The 21,359-nt window shown below is 41.6% G+C and overlaps 1 protein-coding gene across 5 annotated transcripts; it reads left to right on the top strand.

Moving 5' to 3' along the window:
* Positions 1 to 10,221: 10,221 nt before the first annotated feature.
* Positions 10,222 to 16,415, top strand: LOC120045175 (tsukushin-like). Of its 5 annotated transcripts, XM_038990125.1 has the most exons (5): positions 10,222 to 10,495; positions 12,415 to 12,543; positions 13,013 to 13,074; positions 13,173 to 13,248; positions 14,680 to 16,415. In XM_038990125.1, the coding sequence occupies exon 5, from the start codon at positions 14,688 to 14,690 to the stop codon at positions 15,750 to 15,752; it is 1,065 nt and encodes a 354-aa protein (XP_038846053.1). In that variant the 5' UTR covers positions 10,222 to 10,495; positions 12,415 to 12,543; positions 13,013 to 13,074; positions 13,173 to 13,248; positions 14,680 to 14,687; the 3' UTR covers positions 15,753 to 16,415. The 5 variants fall into 5 exon arrangements, 4 of the variants coding, with proteins under 4 accessions (XP_038846053.1, XP_038846051.1, XP_038846054.1 ...); XR_005476634.1 differs by lacking the exons at positions 12,415 to 12,543; positions 14,680 to 16,415 and adding an exon at positions 13,357 to 13,591; XM_038990123.1 differs by lacking the exon at positions 12,415 to 12,543.
* Positions 16,416 to 21,359: the final 4,944 nt, after the last annotated feature.

Here is a 21,359-nt window from a genome sequence, read left to right as displayed (position 1 = left end):
ACATGGTGTACAGCAAATGAAAGATAAACATCTTGTGAATCCAGCCAATATTTCCGATTTTTTAAGTGTTTTACAGCGAAAACACAATATAGCATTATATTAGCTTACCACAATAGCCAAACACACAACCGCATTTATTCACCGCATAGATAGCATTCGCAAAAATCAGCAAAAGATATAAAATTAATCACTAACCTTGACCAACTTCATCAGATGACAGTCTTATAACATCAGGTTATACAATACACTTATGTTTTGTTCGAAAATGTGCATATTTAGAGCTGCAAACCATGGTTATACATTGTGAATATGTAGCATCGATTCACCAGAATGTCCGGAGCTATTTTGGACACTCACCTAATCTGACCAAAGAACTCATAAACTTTACATAAAAATACTTGTTGTATGGCAAATGAAAGATACACTGGTTCTTAATGCAACCGCCGTGTTAGATTTTTAAAAATAACTTTACCATAACAAACAGCTTGCGTTATTGCGAGACAGCGCCCGCCAAAACGGCAGAGAATAGGAATCTACATTTTCCACAGAAATACGAAATAACATCATAAATTGTTCTTACTTTTGTTGAGCTTCCATCAGAATCTTGTACAAGGAGTCCTAGGTCCAGAATAAATCGTTGTTTGGTTTTAGAATGTCCTTTTCTCCTGTCGAATTAGCAACCTTAGCTAGCCATGTGGCGCGAACATGCCCATCTTCTCTTGACGCAAAGAACAGAAAATTCCAAAAGTCCCAATAAACGTTGAATAAACTGATACAACTCGGTTGAAAAAAACTACTTTATGATGTTATTATCACATGTATCAAATAAAATCAGAGCCGGAGATATCCGCCGTGTATACCGAACGCTTTTCAGAAGCCAATGTCGACGTACTTCGTGCGCCAGAGAAGACAAAGAAATTTCCAGACCTGTCACTCCAAAAGCTCTTGTTCGGCCTCAGATCAAGCTAGACACCCCATTCCACCTTCCACTGCCTGTTGACATCTAGTGGAAGGCGTATGAAGTGCATGCATATCGATAAATATTAGGCAATTGAATAGGCAGGCCCTGGAACAGAGCATCGTTATCAGATTTTTCACTTCCTGTCAGGAAGTTTGCTGCAAAATGAGTTCTGTTTTACTCACAGATATAATTCAAACAGTTTTAGAAACTTGAGAGTGTTTTCTATCCAATAGTAATAATAATATGCATATTGTACGATCTAGAATAGAGTACGAGGCAGTTTAATTTGGGCACGATTTTTTCCAAAGTGAAAACAGCGCCCCCCTATTGACAAGAAGTTTTAACTGACTTGCCTAGTTAAATAAAGGTAAAAAAAAATATATATATACGTATATCTGTATTCCCAGTCATGTGAAATCCATAGATTAGGGCCTAGTTCATTTATTTCAATTCACTGATTTCCTTATATGAACTGTAACTCAGTAAAATCTTTGAAATTGTTGCATGTTGCGTTTATATTTTTGTTAAGTGTAGGTTTGCTTTTCTGTATTAATCCATTAAGTTTGGTGATTACATATTTGAAACGGTCCTTTAATTGAGTCTCCAATATAGGATAAATCCCGTTATCGCAAATGTGATGTAAGTAGTTTGGAGGACTGCATTTTCAAAATGGTACAGTATAAATGCTTCTAATACATAACATAGATAGTGGAGTAGTTGTACTACATTAATCCATTGAATTTGCTGACAAAGTATTTTAAACAGTCCTTTAATTGGGATAAATTCCATTTTCACATTATGTGATGTAAGTAGGTTTGGAGGGGTGCAAGAGGCTGAATGTATCTCACCGGAGAAAGCGCCCGTCTGTCTCTCTATGTGTAGACATCCATCTGATGCTGTCTGGTCCAAACGTGTATGACATTGTTGCCGCCCGTAGCATGGAATGCAAGGAAAGCCAGCGAGCATTTGGCCTCCCTTGAGAAAAAAACATAAAATTATAGCCAATCAGTGTTGAGCTAAACTGAGTGAGCTCAACTGTGAATGGTCCTGGCGCACCAAAAAAAGTTTCAAGGGAAGCCAGCTTGGATTTGGCGTCTCTCCTATCAAATTGCATTGAGAGCATACATCATTGACAGAAACAACTTGAACTGTTGCATATCGTTGTGTTGTTGTGGCTAGCTAGCTAGCTGAAATGATCCCTTTACTGAATTAGCCATGGATGGAGATAGGGATTTGGACTTAATTCTCCATACTGGCCAATGAATATAACTGCGATTCTGATCCAACCATTAATAAATATATTGTTGTGCCCCTGGCCTAGAGGATGGAAGTTCAATATGTAGCTAGATGTAGAAGGCTAATGTTAACTGGCTAATGTTGCCTATGAATGGAAGTTAGGCTAGCAAGCAAGCATTTTAGCCAGGTAGCCTAGGACAATGAAAAAATGTAAGCGTGTATTGTATGACAGAGTGATAGACCGTTTAATCAACATGAAAGAGAGGAGGACGGCATTAGGGTGAGTCGGGTGAGTTAACATGTTTTTTTCTACTTGCACAAATGCACACGCACGCACACACACACTAAATTGTTTTTGGTATATTTTTGTTGTCACTGTATTAAACTAAGCATAGGTGATTTGATGATGTTGAAAGGATGCTGGAATAGTAGAGGCAGCTCCTGGTGTCTTTGCGACTTGCTGTAACTCTCCGTGGTTCTCAATCAATAGTTGTTTAGTGGCCCGAAAATGTCGGAAACATTAACTTGCTTGACCATACTATAGGTCATGTAACTGTCTGTTACATGCCATATGCTTTTGTGGACTTCACCGTACAGAAGTTGTTCTCCGGTTTTGTGATTTATTCTGCCACTGTGTCTTCATATTGTCTCGGCCTTCAGGCCTATATATCACGGTTGCAAGGCATATGAACTAACAGGTTATAGAGCAACGCAATTATCACTGCACATAAGTTATATTATGCCTTTTTTTCTGGCTTCCCCAGTATTTTTACCCACGCACAGCTACTGAACAATCCTTTAATTTAGTCTTTAATGTGGGATAAATGCCATTATTAAGTATGCGATTTAAGTAGGGTTGGAGGGTTGCATTTTCAAAATGGTACAGTAAGAATGCTTCTAATCCATAACACAGATAGATGAGTAGTTGTTCTTTATTAATCATTGAGTTTGCTGACTATATACAGTGCATTCGGAAAGTATTCAGACCCCTTTTTCCAGCCGTGCTGCCCTGTTCTGAGCCAATTGCAATTTTCCTAAGTCCCTCTTTATGGCACCTGACCACACGACTGAACAGTCGTGGTGCAGTCCAGGTGCGACAAAACTAGAGCCTGAAGGACCTGCCTTGTTGTAAGTGCTGTTAAGAAGGTAGAGCAGCGCTTTATTATGGACAGACTTCTCCCCATCTTAGCTGCTGTTGTATCAATATGTTTTGACCATGACAGTTTGCAATCCAGGGTTACTCCAAGTAGTTTAGGCACCTCAACTTGCTCAATTTCCACATGATTTATTACAATATTTAGTTGAGGTTTAGTGAATGATTTGTCCCAAATACAATGCTTTTAGTTTTTGAAATATTTAGGACTACCTTATTCCTTGCCACCCATTCTGAAACTATCTGCAGCTCTTTGTTAAGGGATGCAGTCATTTCAGTCACTGTAGTAGCTGACGTGTATAGTGTTGAGTCATCCATATACATAGACACACTGGCTTTACTCAAAGTAAAGATTGAAAAAAGTAAGGGGCCTAAAAAGCTGCCCTGAGGAATTCCTGATTCTATCTGTATTATGTTAGTTTTTTTTGAGAACAAGTTCTCATTTACAACTGCGGCCTGGCCAAGATAAAGCAAAGCAGTGCGACAAAAACAACAACACAGAGGCTTCCATTAAAGAACACCCTTGTGTTCTGTTAGATAGGTAACTCTTTATCCACAATATAGCAGGGGGTGTAAAAGCCATAACACATACGTTTTTCCAACAGCAGACAATGATCGATAATGTAAAAAGCTGCACTGAAGTCTAACAAAACAGCGCCTGCAATATTTTTATCATCAATTTCTCTCAGCCAATCATCAGTCATTTGTGTAAGTGCTGTGCTTGTGGAATGTCCTTCCCTATAAGCCTGCTGAAAGCCTCAATTTGTGTACTGTAAAAATAGCATTGTATCTGGTCAATTACAATTTTTTCAAAAACTTTTTAAGGGTTGGTAACAGGCTGACTGGTCGGCTATTTGAGGGGGGCTTTATTATTCTTAGGTAGCATAATAACTTTTGCTTCCCTCCAGGCCTGAGGGCACACACTTTCTAGTAGGCTTAAATTGAAGATATGGCATATAGGAGTGGCAATAATTTTCCATCTGTAACGTCTGGAGAGTGATGGGTGTGGAGTCAGACGCAGAGAGCAGAAGGTAGACGGGAAAAACGCTTTAATGTCCTTTCGGCTAGTAACCAGTTAAAATCATGGGTGAAGCCCAAAACACAGGTGCAACAAAACCCAAAACCATAGTTACTAAAAAACCCGGACAGCGAAAACCCAAAAGAACACAAACACCACATACGTCAAAATAACAACAAGCCCGCACAAACACCAGCGGGCTAAAGGAACTTAAATAACACCCATCCCAAAACCCCAACAAGGAACAGGTGAAAACAATTAGACAAAAACAAACAAAAAGGAAAAAAGGATCGGTGGCAGCTAGTAGACCACTGAGGACGACAACCGCCGAGCGCCACCCGAACAGGAAGGGGAGCCACCTTCGGTGGTATTCGTGACACCATCCAAGTTGTCAGACCCCGGTGGCTTGTGATTGTTGATAGATAACAACAATAACAATACACTCTCACTTTGCGGCATTCTAAATTACAATTCTTGTCTTTCATAATTTGGTCAGATATATTTGGATGTGTAGTGTCAGCGTTAGTTGCTGGCATGTCATGCCTATGTTTGCTAATCTTACCAATTAAAAAATAATCAAAGTAGTTGGCAATATCAGTGGGTTTTGTGATGAATGAGCCATCTTATTCAATGAATGATGGAACTGAGTTTGACTTTTTTTCCCAAATGTAATTGAAGGTGCTCCAAAGCTTTTTACTATCATTCTTTATGTAATTTATCTTGGTTTCATAGTGTAGTTTCTTCTTCTTTTTTAAATTCAGATTAGTCACATAATTTCTCAATTTGCAGTACGTTTGCCAATCGGTTGTGCAGGTGGACTTATTTTCCATTTCTTTTGCCTCATCCCTCTCAACCATACAATTCTTCAATTTCTTATCAATCTACGGGGATTAAACATTTTTTTACAGTAATTTTCTTAATGGGTGCATGCTTATTAGTAACTGGGATAAGCAATTTCATAAATGTGTCAAGTGCAACATCTGTTTGCTCCTCATTACACACCACGGACCAACAAATACTCTTTACATCAACAACACAGGAATCACTACAAAACTTATTGTATGACCTCTTATACACTATATTATGCCTAGCTTTTGGAACTTTGGTTTTCCTAGATATGGCTACTATATTGTGATCACTACATCCGATGGATCTGGATACTACTTTCAACCACATTTCGGCAGCATTAGTAAAGATGTGATCAATACATGTTGATGATTTCATTACTGTGCTGTTTGTAACTACCCTGGTAGGTTGACTGACAACCTGAACCAGGTTGCAGGCACTGGTTACAGTTTGAAGCTTTTTCTTGATTGGGAAGCTTGATGAAAGCCAGTCAATATTTAAATCACCTTGAAAATATACCTCTCTGTTGATATCACATATATTATCAATCATTTCACACATGTTATCCAGATACTGACTGTTAGCACTTGGTGGTCTATAGCAGCTTCCCACAATTACAAGGGCACAGGGCGAGACCCAGATGCAGACACGGGAGACAGATGGTTTGTGTCTCTTATATTTATTAGTATCCAAGGGGCAGGCAAGAAAATGGTCGTGAACAGGCAAAAAGTTCATAACAAGGTCAGAGTCTAGGAGGTACAGGGTGGCAGGCAGGCTCGAGGTTAGGTCAGGCAGAATAGTCAGGCAGGCAAGTACAGTCAGGGCAGGAAAGAGTCAAAACCGGGAGGACTAGAAAAAGAGAGATAAGAAAAAGCAGGAGCACGGGGAAAAACACGCTGGTTGACTTGACAAGACAAACTGGCACAGAGAGACAGGAAACACAGGGATAAACAAGCGACACCAGGAGGGGGTGGAGACAATCACAAGGATAGGTGAAACAGATCAGGGCATGACAACAATAATGGGCTTTAGGAGAGGCAATTGAACCTGTAGCCATATTACTTCAACAGTACTTAACATGAGATTCTCTCTAATCTTTACAGCAATGTGGTTCTGAATGTAAACAGCAACACCTCCACCACTGGCATTTCTGTCTTTTCTGGAAATGTTATCCCACTGTATCATCAAAGGTATTGTCTAAGTGAGTTTCAGAGAATATGAATGTAATCTGTTACTAACAAGTTATTAATTTCATGAACCGTGTTTCTTAAGCTACATATGTTAACGTGGGCTATTTTCAGCACTTTTCTGTGACGCTTGCTTGTTTTCATTGCTTTACTGGGAAGCTTAGCAGAAGTAGATACTCTCATGTTATTTATGTTAGTGCAGGATGAGCTGCACACAGTGGACTTCATACTAGGGTTCACCACCTCAGTGTTAACAGCATACATCCGGTTCATTGGCACATGATTGCTGCATGCAATAGCTATAGAATCAGTAGAGGCATTCGGGGCAGTTGGAGGGACATAAATTAGGTTACTTACATTGGGTCTACCAATGCCCCTGGTATAATTTGTCTACCAATGCCCCTGTTATAAGCATTATGATGACTCAGTGACACAATGATAGGGATTAACTGAGCTGGGCTTGGGTCATTGATAAGACATTGTCTCAACACAGCCTTATAATGCTGTGAAAGGATCCAGGAACCCAAATGATTTGGGTGGATCCCATCCTCTTAATAAAATGTGTTTTGTTTCCAAAAAGCATCAAAATTGTCAACAAAAGTTACACCCTTTGAGCTGCAATAATCACATAGCCAGTTGTGAAGAATTACACGATTCAGAGAGGGAACAAGGCCAGATATGATGAGTCTTTAATTAGTGTATAGCAGAGAGTCAATCAGCTCTTTGAAATCCAGTTTCAACTGTTCAGAGCTGCCCTTCCTAATGTCCACATGGACTATGATAGAATCAATGTCCATGTCCTGGTGTAGTACATTCAGGAGCAGCTTAGTAATGTAATTTACTCAAGCTCCAGGATCGGACATTGTTTTTGAACCAGGAACAGTCACATTTCTTACCATGGAGCTGCCCAAAATCACAGCTGGCGAGAAGGATGAGGAAATCCACCCACTCCCACGCTTCACAGGATGGTGGAGGTCTCCGACAGATGGAGAAAGCCCGCTCGATTCAGAGCAGGGACGGAAGTTTGCCAATGTCGACTTTGAAATGGTAGGGGAAGGAGTAGGAGTAGGCACAGCGGCCACAGACACCGGTACCCCCAGCGACGAAGGTGTAGGAAGATCAGGCTCTAGGACGGTGAAACTAGTCGTTGTTTGTATCCACTCCGGGCCTCTCGTTGGGAGTGTAAACTGCTTTGCTGTAGGCCGCTGTCTTCGGCTTCCACGGCTTGTGACATGTAACCATTGTTGATTGCCATGCTCCTCTTGCTGTGCTCTTTTGATTCCGCTATCAGATGGGGGAGGAGAGGCAGGAGATGGCTCCCCTGGTGAACGGACTCCGGGCAACACCGGCCAGTCGGATAACAACAAATGACAAGACGGAGATGCATCCAACATGCGCAAACACCGTCCAGCCACCGTCATAGAAAAGGTAAACATTCCACTCTGCATTTTCCCCAGTTTCTTACGTAGGCTGGCTACCTGTGTGATGAAGGAAGCCACCTCAAGCCTAAGATCCTCGGCAAGCAAACAATTTGCCGCATTGGAACTCTGAGTGATCCAGTTTGCACTGAAACAAAGCGTAGTAGATACAGCTCCTACAGGGCTGGAACCGTTCATTTACTTCTCCAAAGAGGGTTCCATTGGAAAACTAATCTGGGACTAACTTCGTTAGCTTGATGGCTAACATTAGCAGCTTAGCGGCTCTTTCAAGCAGACTTTAACCTGTCAGTTAAGCGGGATTCCGGGATAATAAATAGCGGTCCTAGCGGTTAAAAGCTAACTGCGCTGCGAAATCCATGCAAAAACAGGTTTGGTATTTACGTTTAACAAATTGGTTATGTTTTAGTTAAAATAACAAATCGAGTGTTTCCAGCATACGTTGTTCAGCTGCGCACTCGGATGACGTATGATTAGGACTGTTCCAGGTTGAAAAGTAGGGATGGTGCCAGGTTTCCTACAGATGTAACACTTGGTATTCAGGCCAAATAGCTCAATCTTGGTTTCATCAGATCAGAGAATCTTGTTTCTCATGTTCTGAGTCCTTTAGGTGCATTTTGACAAACTCCAAGTGGCCTGTCATGTGCTATTTACTGAGGAATGGCTTCTGTCTGGCCACTCACAGAGGAACTCTGGAGCTCTGTCAGCGTGACCATCGAGTTCTTGGTCACCTCCATGACCAAGGCCCCTCTCCTCCGATTGCTCAGTTTGGCCGGGCGGCCAACTCTAGGAAGAGTCTTGGTGGTTCCAAACTTCTTCCATTTAAGAATGATGGAGGCCAATGTGTTCTTGTGGACCTTCAATGCTGCAGAAGTTTTTTTGTACCCTTCCCCAGATCTTTGCCTTGACACAATCTTGTCTCGGAGCTCTACGGAAAATAGTTTTGACATCATGGCTTGGCTTTTGCTCTGACATGCACTGTCAACTGTGGGACCTTATATAGACAGGTGTGTGCCTTTCCAAATCATGTCCAATCAATTGAATTTACCACAGGTGGACTCCCTTCAAGTTGTAGAAAGATCTCAAGGATGATCAATGGAAACAGGATGCACCTGAGCTCAATTTCGAGTCTCATAGCAAATGGTCTGAATATTTATGTAAATAAGGTGTTTCTGTTTTTTTTTATAAATACATTTGCAAAAATAAAAAAATTAACTGTTTCACTTTGACATTATGAGGTATTGTGTGTAGATTGATGAGGATTTTTTCATTTTTTAAATCCATTTTAGAATAAGGCTGTAACGTAACAAAATATGGAAAAAGGGAAGGGGTCTGAATACTTTCCGAATGCACTGTATTTGAAAAGGTCCATTCATTGAGTCTCCAACATGGGATAAATGCCATTATAAACCGGGTAGTTTGGGTCCTGGATGCTGATTGGCTGAAAGCCGTGGTATATCAGACAATACACCACGGGAATGATGCAAAAATACTTGTTTACTATTCTATTCATGTTGATAATCAGTTCATAATAGCAATAAGGCACCTCGGGGGTTTGTGTTATATGGCCAATATACTGTGCCATGGCTAAGGGCTGTATTCAGGCACTTCACTTCACGTCGTGCCTAAGAACAGGCCTTAACCAGGGTGTATTAGCCATATACCACACCCCCCCGGGTCTTATTGCTTATTTATTAAGTATGCCGTGTATGTGTATTTTCTAAATGATACATATTTGAAACAGTATGTTAAACTTTCATTGAGTCTCCAATATGGGATATATATTTTTTGGAATATGAGATTAAACTAACCCAGTAATTACTTGTATTGGCAATCTATTTGAATTAGCTCTTCAAATAAAATCATGACCATCCAAATCTTATACATTATCATATTTGACAATAGGTTATGATCATTAAAAAAATCCAATCATAGCTTTATTAATCAGAAAATGATTTTGATCAAATTTGTGCTTTCATAAAGTGCTGTTTCTTTGCTTCGAGACCGTATTTCTGACCTATTTCAAGAGATCCAAACACAATCCTAGTTCTGTGGAATCCCAATCACTGAATAGGATCTAACCGAACTACTGCCTAGGAGGCATGTGCTTCCGCGTGTGATGCATGTTGTTACCGAAACCGAAACAAAAAAGTGTGAATAAAGTCAGTATAATTTGCCTCAATTATTAAATGAAGTTACTGGGTATAAACATATTACATAATCGTCACACAATTCACTGGCGACACTAAATCTGAAGAGGTTCAGTGATCGGATCGTCTTCCCTGTCAAGCATAGGCTATTCCTCGTGATACCATAATGTTCAGTGCATGGGCGCATTCATATTCTACAGCGCGGATAGCTTGACCGCAGTGGGTTTTGCATCGTGAGCTATGGCACGAGCGTTTCCGCAAAAGTAATCTGAGAAGACCGAGGTTAGAAATTGGTTAAAATGGGCTGCACACTTCTGCTTGCGTGAAAGTCGTTACATGGAATGTACTGGTGAAAAGTTATACGGCAGATGGGGGAAGCAGACAAAGAGGGAAAAATGTAAACGACAGTCTGTTTTAACATAATACTGTCTCTTGCCATCGCAAAGGGATCTATCTTAAGATATCGACTGAAGAAGTGCCACAAACGTGGTACAATTCTCCAAGAAAGGTGAGCACTTTACATTGCATTCAAATCACCCATAGAATGTGTCCTGAACTTTTAAAAAGACAGTTAACTTTTTTCTGAGGCTATTATGTCTGGAGGAAAGTACAATTGTTGTTGACTTTTGAAACATTGTAACGGATCGCACCGATAACATTGCTGTCTATGTGATTCCTGGCGGACTAAACTTGGTGAAGGAAGATTCTGATGAAGTTCCTCAAACTTTCTTCACCATGGAGTGGAGTTTAGTCTGCTATGTGATGCCCTGTTGTAGTATAGGCTAATTATCTGAACATGAGAGATTCAAAAGCATACATGGCTTACATAAGTCCAATCATGCAATAAAGAATTTAGATTTGTTTCGTATCAAGTAAATACTTTTATTCAGAATCCACAAACTTCCCTTTTATTTTATGACCAAAAAGTAACATCCATCTGTCAAGATAATAATACAATGGCCTTTACACACCTTTTGCTCTTCAAAGAAAGGATAAAGGATGTAGTTTTAGTTAGTGATGCTTTGAACAGTGAAAGCAAAAGGGTGGTGGTGAGAGAATGAGAGCAGAGAAAGGAAAGGGATGCCGTAATTGTAGATGTGATAATTGTAGATGAGGTGATAATAACAGGTCTCATCTATTTTGGTGAATTATTGGCCAACTCCACATCTATCTATAGAGGCTGTGAGAGGAGAAATGTTGTCAGGACAGGAAATACACGCAGTATATGCACTCAGTTTCAAATAAGTCTATTAATTAGTTAATTAAAAACAACTTCAAAGACAGTGGTGTAAAGTACTTAAGTAAAAATAATTGAAAGTACTAATTAAGTAGTTTTTGGGGGTATCTGTACTCTACTTTACTATACATATTTTTGACAACTTTTACTTCACTACATTCCTAAAGAAAATTATGTACTTTTTACTCCATACAGTTTCCCTGACACCCAAAAGTACTCGTTACATTTTGAATGCTTAGCAGGACAGGAAAATTGTCTAATTCACACACTTATTAAGAGAACATTCCCTGGTCATCCCTACTGCCTCTGAGCTGGCGGGCTCACTAAACACATGCTTCGTTTGTAAAATATGTCTGAGTGTTGGAGCGTTCCTCTAGCTATCCGTAAATAAAAAATAAAATGGTGCCATCTGGTTTGCTTAATATAAGGAATTTGAGTAGGATACTCAAGTAGGATTTTCTGGTTGACTTTTACTTGAGTCATTTTCTAATAAGGTACCTTTTACTTTTACTGTTCTGTTGATCTAATATGGAACCTAATAATACTCAAAATAGTTGTATTGCCAATGCAAAATACTAGGTGAATACAGATAGAGCTCATTCAAGTTCCAGAGTTCAGATAGGGTGAGCCGTGCTTTATACTGCACACCTGGAGCTCAATGCTCCCCCTTGGCAGGTATTTCACCATAACTCCATTGTGCGGGCACACACACACAAACACACTGCACAACTGATCCCTCCCCGGAGCAGAGGTGGGGACAGGTGTGACCCCTCCGGTTGGCACGACACATCTGAGCAGTGTGATTTACTACAGAGCACAAGAATGTTCTGTGAATACTGAATAAACTCATAGGCCTAGGATTCATCTGCAACATGTCCAATGTGCAAATGTAGCTTCTGAGAGAAAAGGAAGATGGTTGTTATGGTGTGCTGTAGCCGTTTATTGTACTTAAAGAGCGACTGCCCCTGAAAAGCAAATAATCGCTTTGAAAACGGCCTATGTGGCATCGATATGAGTCAGAAACTAGTTATTCTAGTGTCAAAATTGACATCAGAGTGTAAATAGGATAATTTGGGTCATAAAGTCAGTCTTGTCTAAAGCAGAGTTTGGAACCTCAGTGTATCAGTGAGTAAATGAAGGTTGGGTTTGGATTACAATTATATAAACTAATCATGGCCCCTTTTGCCAAGCGCCACGTGCAAATTGCCCCTCCGCCCACTCCGCTTCCCTTCATTGAATGGGGCTCCGTTGTTTCATCGCCCCCCAACGCGTTCAAAGGACGTCAGACTGAAAATCCTTATACGGATTGACCATGCCTGGTGAGTATAACCAGAGATACTGGAATATACATCTCTGGTATAATTTAGCTAGCTAACAACGTTAGATAACGCTATTGCTGGTTATGTAGTTAGCTGCAGTTGTTCAAGAGATGTCCAGTTTGCAGCCGAACATGCATCATAGAGAAGGTCAGCTAGGGGACCCTCAGACTCACGCAGACATCCCTCGCTGTGAGCCTTCCTATAAATGGAACAGGGAGAACACTTGAATTAGGTTGGTGACATTTGACCTGGTCAAAGGTCAAAACAGTTTTGAGGTTTGTCCCAATTCACCTTCGTAACCTAGACTGGTGGGACCAGCCTGATCGCTGCATTTACCATTCTATTTCACTTCACAGATCATGATATCTAAAGTGAAATAGAAAGGTGAATGCATCGATAAGGTTGGTTCCACCATACTAATCATAACCACCATTGATAATCTAATCAGTGTCTGTGTGTGACTGACCAGTATCTTTGATGCGGGGCCAGGATCTGATCTATGCTGCCATGCCCATCAATGTGGGACTGAAGGTAATTACTAATAATACAGTACAGCAGAAATGTCCAGTATTTGCAACACCCTTTTCATTCCATACGTCACTGATGAACTTTGCCTCAACTCTGCATAGTTCTACAGATGGAGAGGACTGTAGATGTGTTTGCCAGTCGCCAGCCTCGGTCATTTGATGGGGAGACCATAATTGGGTAGGTATTATCTGACCTGTTCAAACTTTAACATAGTACCAGTTTGTGTGTCAGATATTACCTATCCTATCTGTAATTGGTAATAAAACAGTGACTATGTGTTCACAGAAACATGTATGGAGCCAGCACATACACTTGCAAGATTATGTGATGAAGTCGAGACTGACAGACGGGCTTGACACTGATGTCTCTAAATGGAGAGACCTGGCACTCGGCATTAAAATGTTAATAGACACAACTTTTACTTGTATTGTCTTTTTATTATTATTGAATGTTATCAGTCAATATGGGGAGGGAGAAACCCTGTGTATTCTGCACCAGGATCAGGAAAGGAACTCCTGTTATATTCGATACACCACACACGGAGGTATGACCACTCTGACATGTTAGAAAAGGTAGCCTCATTACCACCTCACAAAATGCAGATAGGTACAGTATCTGCAATGGCTGGGTATGACAATGAAAGGTGAGAGGTGCACCTTGTTATATTTGCAGAACATCTCTGGTATAACAACTGCAGCTACCTGCTTCAATGGTATTTGTAAAGGGTTGTTTATTCTACATGGACCTGTTACTACATTAAAAAAATGATCAAAACACTAAGTTTAGAATATCTACATAAATTCAGCAATTGCATTCTTCTCATATTGCTCTGTAGGCTACTGACCTATTCAAAGCTTCCTCCGGCATATCACCATACATCTGCATGTATATTATTGAACTCAACCTGCAGGAGGTTTGTTTGTGGGGATTGATTCTGACAGATGGGTGTGGGAAATGTTCTGACAGATGGGTGTGTCTTGGTGGTGTGAAGGACACACCCAAGAAACACACACATCAAACCACACCCCCAAGCCAACTCACGTTTGGCTTCTGTCATGGGCGCCAGCATTTCTTGAGGAGCAAGCCAAAAAACTAGGTCAAATCAGTACGGTTTGCTTTTGTTAATTGAAGGGAAAGGGTCATTAATGATGATTTTTGACTAATATGTGTTTTTTTTAAATATTAAGTGGCTCTAAATGTGGTCCCTCCATGTGAGATTATGATAGGTGCATACATGGTGGATGAATGAACACAGAGACGGTTGTATGATTTACAACAGTCAAGCCAATGCTTCACCCACAGAGAAAGTTATTTACCCTGACCAAAAACCATATCGCAATTTATACTGAAAATATACAGTACTTTCCTCAGTATTTCTCATCTCCCTTGACAACAGAAATAGTAAAAGTGTTAATGTTGTTCTCTGTGCATTTGAGCGTATGATTGAACTTGTCCTGAGGGACATTACATTAATTCTAAGAGGAAAAAAGTTCTTATTTGAAGACGGTAATAATGTAGGTCTTCTAAATAACCAAATTCTTGAATAGGAATGTAATGAATTCATGAAATGAAAACATAATTTAATCAAACATGTTGCGTCTTCCTCAGGATTTGCTATGTCCAGTTTCCTGGGTGTGAGTGTTTGGTTCTTGCTCGTCCTTCACTATGTGGCTGCAGTGATGGACTGCCACCCGGGTTGTCGCTGTGAAGTCGAGAGCTTCGGCCTGTTCGACAGCTTCAGCCTGACCAGGGTCGACTGTAGTGGGGTGGGCCGTGGTCATGGCCTGGTGGTCCCCATCTCCATCCCCCTGGACACCTCCTCCCTGGACCTGTCCTCCAGCGCCATCCACACCATCGCTGACTCCATGCTCTCTGGGCCGGGCTACACCACGCTGGCCAGCCTGGACCTCAGCAACAACCTCCTCTCCAGGCTCAACAGCAGCATCTTCTCCAGGCTGCGCTACCTGGAGACCTTGGACCTGAGCCACAACACCCTGGAGGAGCTAGCCCCCGGCTGCTTCTCTGGCTTGCCCCTGGCCGAGGTGGACCTGAGCGGCAACAGGCTCCAGGAGGTCAGCCTGGAGGTCTTTTCCAACAAGGGCCACGGTGCAGGACCTCTCAATGTGGACCTGTCTAACAACCTGCTGAACACTGTCACAACTAGGGATCCACAGGTGCTAAGCCCTCCTAACATTCAGAGCCTCAGTCTGGCAGGGAATCGTCTGAGGGCCGTGCCCAAGCTGCAGGGCCTCCCTCTGAGGTCTCTGAGCCTGGACGGCAACCCCATCCTCAGCATCGAAAGGCACAGCTTCACAGGGCTAAGGGATCTGGCTTACCTGTCTCTCAGTGGGTTGTCTGAGCTCACCTCCATCCAGCTCCAAAGTTTCAGTGAGCTGAGCAGCCTGCAGGTCCTGGACCTGTCCCACAACAGCATGCTGAGACCACTTAACCCTGAGGTGTTTAGCGGACTGGCTGCCTTACAGGAGCTCAACCTGTCCAACTCAGGGGTGGTGTCTCTGCCCAGCAACATTCTCCACCTCCTGCCCAGCATCAAAAGCATCGTTCTCAGGGAGAAGGTAAACTGTTGGAAGACCCATAGACAGGTGCAGTTCCACAGACAGATAGGACAGTCAACAAGGGGGGAGGAATTGACCTGTGATGTCATAGGAATTGTTTTATGAGTCTGCCGGCCTTAACAGGTTGGTCAAAATGAAGAAGGTGGAGAAGCAGTGAGAGCCTCACAGTGAAACCAGTTTATACAGTAATCACTATATTTCAAAATTCAGTCCTCAGATTTGTGCATCATCATCAAGGGTTGCACTCATTTTCAAAATATAGCTTTTGTTCCACTGCTTCAAGGGAGTGTGCAATAAAATAACAGTGTAGAACAGTGGCCATGGGCTAATAAATTATGCTGGCAACTGAACTAACCATCTTGATAACATGACGACGCGTGAAGATTTACAAGGACAAAGTCAGAAATGATTACCTGCACTTGTTTTGTAGTTTTCAATCCCTTTTCTATTTTTGAATTAATTCAACTGAACTAAATAATGACAACTCATACAGTGTTATGACGCATTAATGTCCGACTAATAATGTAATAAACCGTTTTAGAGGGCGTCATATTGTTAAACATTACAACAATTTCTGCTGGCAGATAATACCTTTTGATTACTTGACAATTTTTTATAACATTAGAAATATGTATTTGCAACATTTTCTACAGTATTGCCTTGGACATATGTTGTGTATATGAAGTCTGTCAACTATTGTTAATGACTGAAACAGAGACATGTATTTTCAATAAAATGGATGCAACACAATTTGTTCCACACCCTTTTCTGGTCCCGCAACACAAGGTCCAGTCTATGACTGACTAGTTCACATAATAAGGTTTGTTTCATTCTGTACAGTCAATAGCACCATGTAAAAAATGTGAACGTAAGAGAGTCTTGTCACCGTTTACAGAGTTGAGGAGCGACTCACCAGCGAGCTGTTGTGTGGTCACTGAGGAGGTGTTTTCACATTTTAATTGCACTGTCATGTAATGATGTCACACAGTTCAGCTCTTCTCACTGCTGTGGTTTAGTCACTGGATGTGTTGTGTCTGTCTTCAGATTTTGTTAAGCACATGTGATAGACCTAGTTTTAGGATGAAATTTGGGCTCAAGCCTCAAATGCAGTTCCACTAATGCGGGAAGTGGACAACGAGGAAATGTAATAGTGAGACGGTTAAGAAAAAAAGACGAACAAGCTTATTCTTGCTATTACCTGTTCTTTGTGCAAATCAGAGGAAAGGTTGAAATAGTTTAGGTTCAAATAAACTCTGACCCACTTGCCACAGTCCAATCTCAAATGAAATGTTGCATCATCTTCACTATTTGGCCTTTGGCTAATGGAAACAGGCAAGCTGGCCATGTTTGACAATCATTTTGATACATCCCCTTAGTTGTAGAGATGAATGAAGAGTTTCATTCCAAAACACCATATATCCATTTTCAGAAATGTTGGTAAATTAGCTTTTATTGTTTAAGGAAATAATGAAAGAGAGAGTGGAAAAAACACAATCTATTCATAGCAGATTTTACACAGTTAATGTAACAAATAACTAAAATTTTAATAAACAACTGTACAAATGCTATGTTTGTGACATCAACATTTAAATGTAGAAATAAATATATACAGTGCATTCGGAAAGTATTCAGACCCCTTGACTTTTTCAACATTTTGTTACGTTACAGCATTATTATAAAATGTATTAAATAAAAAATGTTCCTCATCAATCACCACACAATATTTACATAAGTATTCAGACCCTTTGCTAGGACACTCGAAATTAATCTCAGGTGCATCCTGTTTCCATTGATCATCCTTGAGATGTCGCGACAACTTGATTGGAGTCCACCTGTGGTAAATGAAATTGATTGGACATGATTTGGATGTCTATATAAGGTCCCACAATTGACAGTACATGTCAGAGCAAAAACCAAGCCACGAGGTCAAAGGTCCGTAGACAATTAGCAATGTCGGAGCAGCATAGACTTAAAATACTGTGAAGTAGAATAGAATACCGTACATACACATGCAAATGAGTAATGCAAAATATGTAAACATTATTAAAGTGATTAGTGATTTCAAGTCTATGTATATAGGGCAGCAGCCTCTAAGGTGATAGTGATGACTATTTAACAGTATGATGGCCTTGAGATAGAAGCTGTTTTTCAGTCTCTCGGTCCCAGCTTTGATGCACCTCTACTGACCTTGCTTTCTGGATGATAGCGGGGTGAACAGGCAGTGGCTCGGGTGGTTGTTGTCCTTGATGATCTTTTTGGCATTCTTGTGACATTGGGTGCTGTAGAGGTCCTGGAGGGAAGGTAGTTTGCCCCCGGTGATGCGTTGTGCAGACTGCACCACCCTCTGGAGTGCCCAGCGGTTGCGGGTGGTGCAGTTGCCGTACCAGGCGGTGATACAGCCCAACAGGATGCTCTCAATTGTGCATCTGTAAAAGTTTGTGAGGGTTTTAGGTGTCAAGACAAATTTCTTCAGCCTCCTGAGGTTCGTCTGCAAACTTGATCATTGAGTTGGAGGCGTTCGTGCCCACGCAGTCATGGGTGAACAGGGACTACAGGAGGGGGCTGAGCACACACCCTTGTGGGGCCCCTGTGTTGAGAATCAGTGAAGTGGAGGTGTTGTTGCCTACCTTTACAACCTGGGGGGCGGCCTGTCAGGAAGTCCGGGACCCAGTTGCACAGGGCGGGGTTAAGACACAGGGCCCCGAGCTGAATGATGAGCTTGGAGGGTACTATGGTGTTGAATGCTGAGCTATAGTCAATGAACAGCATTCTTACATAGGTATTCCTCTTGTCCAGATGGGATTGGGCAGTGTGCAGTGCGTTGACAATTGCATTGTCTGTGGATCTATTGGGGCGGTAAGCAAATTGAAGTGGGTCTAAGGTGTCAGGTAAGGTAGAGGTGATATGATCCTTGACTAGTCTCTCAAAGCGCTTCATGATGACGTTCGTGAGTGCTACGGGGCGATAATCATTTAGTTCAGTTACCTTTGCATCCTTGGGTACAGGAACAATGGTGGACATCTTGAAGCATGTGGGGTCAGCATACTGGGATAGGTGTAACCGGTGTGAAATGGCTAGCTAGTTAGCGGGGTGTGCGCTAATAGCCTTGAAGTTGTTGTTCCCATAGGTAACGATGCTTCGAAGGTGTCAGTTGTTGATGTGTGCAGAGGGTCCCTGGTTCGAGCCCAGAGGGGCGAGGACAGGGACGGAAGCAAAACTGTTACATAGGGAGAGATTGAATATGTACATAAACACTCCAGCCAGTTGGTCTGCGCATGCTCTGAGGACGCGGCTAGGGATGCCGTCTGGGCCGGCAGCCTTTCGAGGGTTAACACGTTTAAATGTCTTACTCACGTCAGCCACGGAGAACAAGAGCCCACAGTCCTTGGTAGCTGGCCGCATAGGTGGCACTGTGTTATCCTCAAAGCGGGCAAAAAAGGTGTTTAGCTTATCCGGAAGCAAGACGTCGATGTCCGCGACGTGGCTGGTTTACCCTTTGTAGTCCGTGATCGTCTGTAGACCCTGCCACATACGTCTCGTGTCTGAGCCGTTGAATTGCAACTCCACTTTGTCTCTGTACTGACATTTTGCCTGTTTGATTGCCTTATGGAGGGAATAACTACACTGTTTGTATTCGGCCATATTCCCAATCACCTTGCCATGGTTAAATGCAGTGGCATTTCAGTTTTCAGTCATACCCAAGAAGACTCGAGCCTGTAAACGCTGCCAAAGGTGCTTCAACAAAGTACTGACTAAAGGGTCTGATTACTTATGTAAATGTTATATTTCTGTTTTTTCTTTTTAATATGTTTCCTTTTACATTATGAGGTATTGTGTGTTGATTGATCAGGGGGAAAACATATCATCAAGGCTGCAACGTAACAAAATGTGGAAAAGTCAGGTGGTCTGAATACTTTCCGAATGCACTGTATACTGTATGTGTATGTAAAACATTTACATTTGAGATTTTAGTAATTTAGCAGATGGCCTTATCCAGAGCGATTTGCAGTAAGTGCATTCACCTTAAGATAGCTAGATGAGATAACCACATAGCACAGTCAAATATACAAGATACAAACATTCCATTCCAGTTAAACAATGGCTATAAACTCAGCAAAAAAATAAATGTCCTCTCACTGTCAACTGTATTTATTTTCAGCAAACTTAACATGTGTAAATATTTGTATGAACATAACAAGATTCAACAACTGAGACATGAACTGAACAAGTTCCACAGACATGTTTCTAACATAAATTGAATAATACCACCCCAGACCATGACGGACCCTCCACCTCCAAATCGATCCCGCTCCAGAGTACAGGCCTCGGTGTAACGCTCGTTCCTTCGATGAAAAATGTGAATCCGACCATCACCCCTGGTGAGACAAAACCACGACTCGTCAGAGAAGGGCACTTTTTGCCAGTCCTGTCTGGTCCAGCGACGGTGGGTTTGTGCGACGTTGTTGCTGGTGATGTCTGGTGAGGACCTGCCTTACAACAGGCCTACAAGCCCTCAGTCCAGCCTCTCTCAGCCTATTGCAGACAGTCTGAGCACTGATGGAGGGATTGTGCATTCCTGGTGTAACCTGGACAGTTGTTGCCATCCTGTATCTGTCCTGCTGGTGTGATTTTCGGATGTGCCAATCCTGTGCAGGTGTTTTTACACGTGGTCTGCCACTGCGAGGATGATCAGCTGTCCGTCCTGTCTCCCTGTAGCGCTGTCTTAGGCGTCTCACAGTACGGACATTGCAATTTATTGCCCTGGCCACATCTGCAGTCCTCATGCCTCCTTGAGCATGCCTAAGGCACGTTCACGCAGATGAGCAGGGACCATGGGCATCTTTCTTTTGGTGTTTTTCAGAGTCAGTAGAAAGGCCTCTTTAGTGTGCTAAGTTTTCATAACTGTGACCTTAGCATGGGAAACCGTGTTTAAACCCTTTACAGTTAAAATCTGTGAAGATATTTGGATTTTTACGAATTATCTTTGAAAGACAGGGTCCTGAAAAAGGGCTGTTTCTTTTTTGCTGAGTTTATATTGCGTTTTGCAAAGAAAATTACAATAATAAAAAATCGATTAATAATAATATTTTACACACATATGAAGGTACTCATAAGCAATAATTTCTGATGAAAACACAAATGTGAAAAATGTGTGGATACACGGTTTTCGACATAAACTCTTCACATTGATATCTGATTTTCTTTTATCTTTATATGTGGGACTCCAATGAGTAAATCAGAGGTCTGGTTTCAGTGTTTTCAGAGGAGTAGGGGGGAAAGCAGCACAGGCACTAACGCACAGGATGTGACACTGAGCAACTTCGTGGCTTTCTCTCTTCAGGCCACAGCAGTGAACAGATTTACAGATGGAGACTAGACATGTCAGAGGGATTTTGTCATATCCTGGTGTTTCATTGAAAGCAGAAGAAATAATAATTATTGAACATGTTTGGCTAAACATAGCAGTTGAACTAAACATTAGATTATGCATCATGTAAACACATTTGCATAAGCAAAACAATATCCTCAGTAAAATATGAGACATTGTGTCAGTGACACTATGAGCACTGGCAAAGTGTGTTATAATGATCTTAGAGATTTTAACTATTTTGTTTCCAGATGAATGCTTAGGCTTTTATTGGTATAACTGGTAATCACACACAATTAGTTTTTGCTGTTTGTACGCTACTTGAAACGTATCGTCTTCATTGA

The sequence above is a fragment of the Salvelinus namaycush genome, chromosome 3 (assembly GCF_016432855.1).
Source record: "Salvelinus namaycush isolate Seneca chromosome 3, SaNama_1.0, whole genome shotgun sequence".
Taxonomy (NCBI): Eukaryota; Metazoa; Chordata; class Actinopteri; order Salmoniformes; family Salmonidae; genus Salvelinus; species Salvelinus namaycush.
The sequence above is the reverse complement of the archived record's forward strand: the minus strand, read 5'-3'. Positions and strand labels throughout refer to the sequence as shown.